The sequence below is a fragment of the Trichechus manatus genome, unplaced genomic scaffold (assembly GCF_000243295.1).
Source record: "Trichechus manatus latirostris isolate Lorelei unplaced genomic scaffold, TriManLat1.0 scaffold00062, whole genome shotgun sequence".
Classification (NCBI taxonomy): Eukaryota; Metazoa; Chordata; class Mammalia; order Sirenia; family Trichechidae; genus Trichechus; species Trichechus manatus.
The window spans coordinates 9,055,347-9,056,513 of record NW_004443998.1 but is presented as its reverse complement, the minus strand read 5'-3'; the positions used below and the strand labels follow the sequence as shown (position 1 = coordinate 9,056,513).

The window sequence follows — 1,167 nt, the reverse complement described above, 5'->3', positions numbered from 1 at the left end:
GTACGGAGGGTCACTATGAGTCAGAACTGACTTGACGGCGCTTGACAACAACAACAAAGCCTTGCCTTCCCTGGCGTTTAGGGTGAAAATGTTTGTGAAACTATCACAGAAGCACCCTTGCTTTGTGGTTTCCAGTGCGTATACCTGTTTTTTCTCTCTCTCCTGTTTCTTTTTGCAAAATCACGTCTTACTGAATTCTCTGGTTGTGCTCTTCAACAGCACGTTTTACTTTTTGGTTGGCAGAGGTTGTAAATCCCCTGAGCTGGAAAGCTTTCTGAGAGGAGCTTCTTAAGTGGATTCCCCTTTCTTTCAGTGATTTTTTTTTTTAAAGCTTTGAGTCTTATGTAGAATATATGCATTTATTTGTGTAAATAAAGGATTGGGAGGACACCCTTCAATGGCTGGCAGGATTTACTTCCAGGCAGGGGGCCTGTAGCTTGGTGGGGATGAAAGGGGACTTTCCCTTTATCTGTATATTTCAAATATCGTTTTAAAAAATTTACTTGTATTATCTATACTTTTGCACATAAGAATAAATAAAATAAAACAGGAAGCTAGTAGATTCACATTTTCCTTCTAGATCCTTAATGTCTCCTGTGTGTATGTATGTGTGGTGGGTGAGAGGTAGCAGGAAGGAAGGAGTAAAGGACAAACTAAGCTCGTGTTTGTGTTGTCTTAATGTAGAGACTAAAAACCCGTTGCTGTTGAGTGGATTCTGACTCATAGCAACCCTATAGGACAGAGCAGAGCTACCCCATAGGATTTCCAAGGAGCAGCTGGTGGATTCAAACTGTCGACCTTTTGGTTAGCAGCCGAGCTCTTAACCACTGCGCCACCAGGGCTCCGTAGAGACTAAAAAATGTCCACATATTGGCATTCTGGTTGTATGGTTGCAATTGGAACCCACTCACCTGGGAGAGCCTGTCCCCCTCTGAGGCGTCCTTACCCCACTGCAAATAGCCGACATCACTGCGGGCCAGGACTCCACGTAAGACTTCTTGAAAGCTTCCTTTCTGACAGCCATTAAATACATTTGGGCTTGCTCTTCCAGTTAAAATCATGTTCAGAACTGCCTAGATGGTGTATTTTACAAATATTTACAGTTTAGGTAGCAATGAAACAGGATTTAAATTTCTTTTCTCTTTGAAAAAGCATTTTAAAATTACC

General features: G+C 42.0%; 1 protein-coding gene across 1 annotated transcript in view; it reads right to left on the bottom strand.

Moving 5' to 3' along the window:
• MINDY4B (MINDY family member 4B) overlaps nt 1-1,167 on the bottom strand; it is a 24,093-nt gene that overhangs the window by 11,297 nt on the left and 11,629 nt on the right. Inside the window, exon 6 of the mRNA XM_023733847.1 lies at nt 912-1,073. Coding sequence (XP_023589615.1) covers nt 912-1,073 — 162 coding nt within the window. The remainder of the gene's footprint in view (nt 1-911; nt 1,074-1,167) is intronic.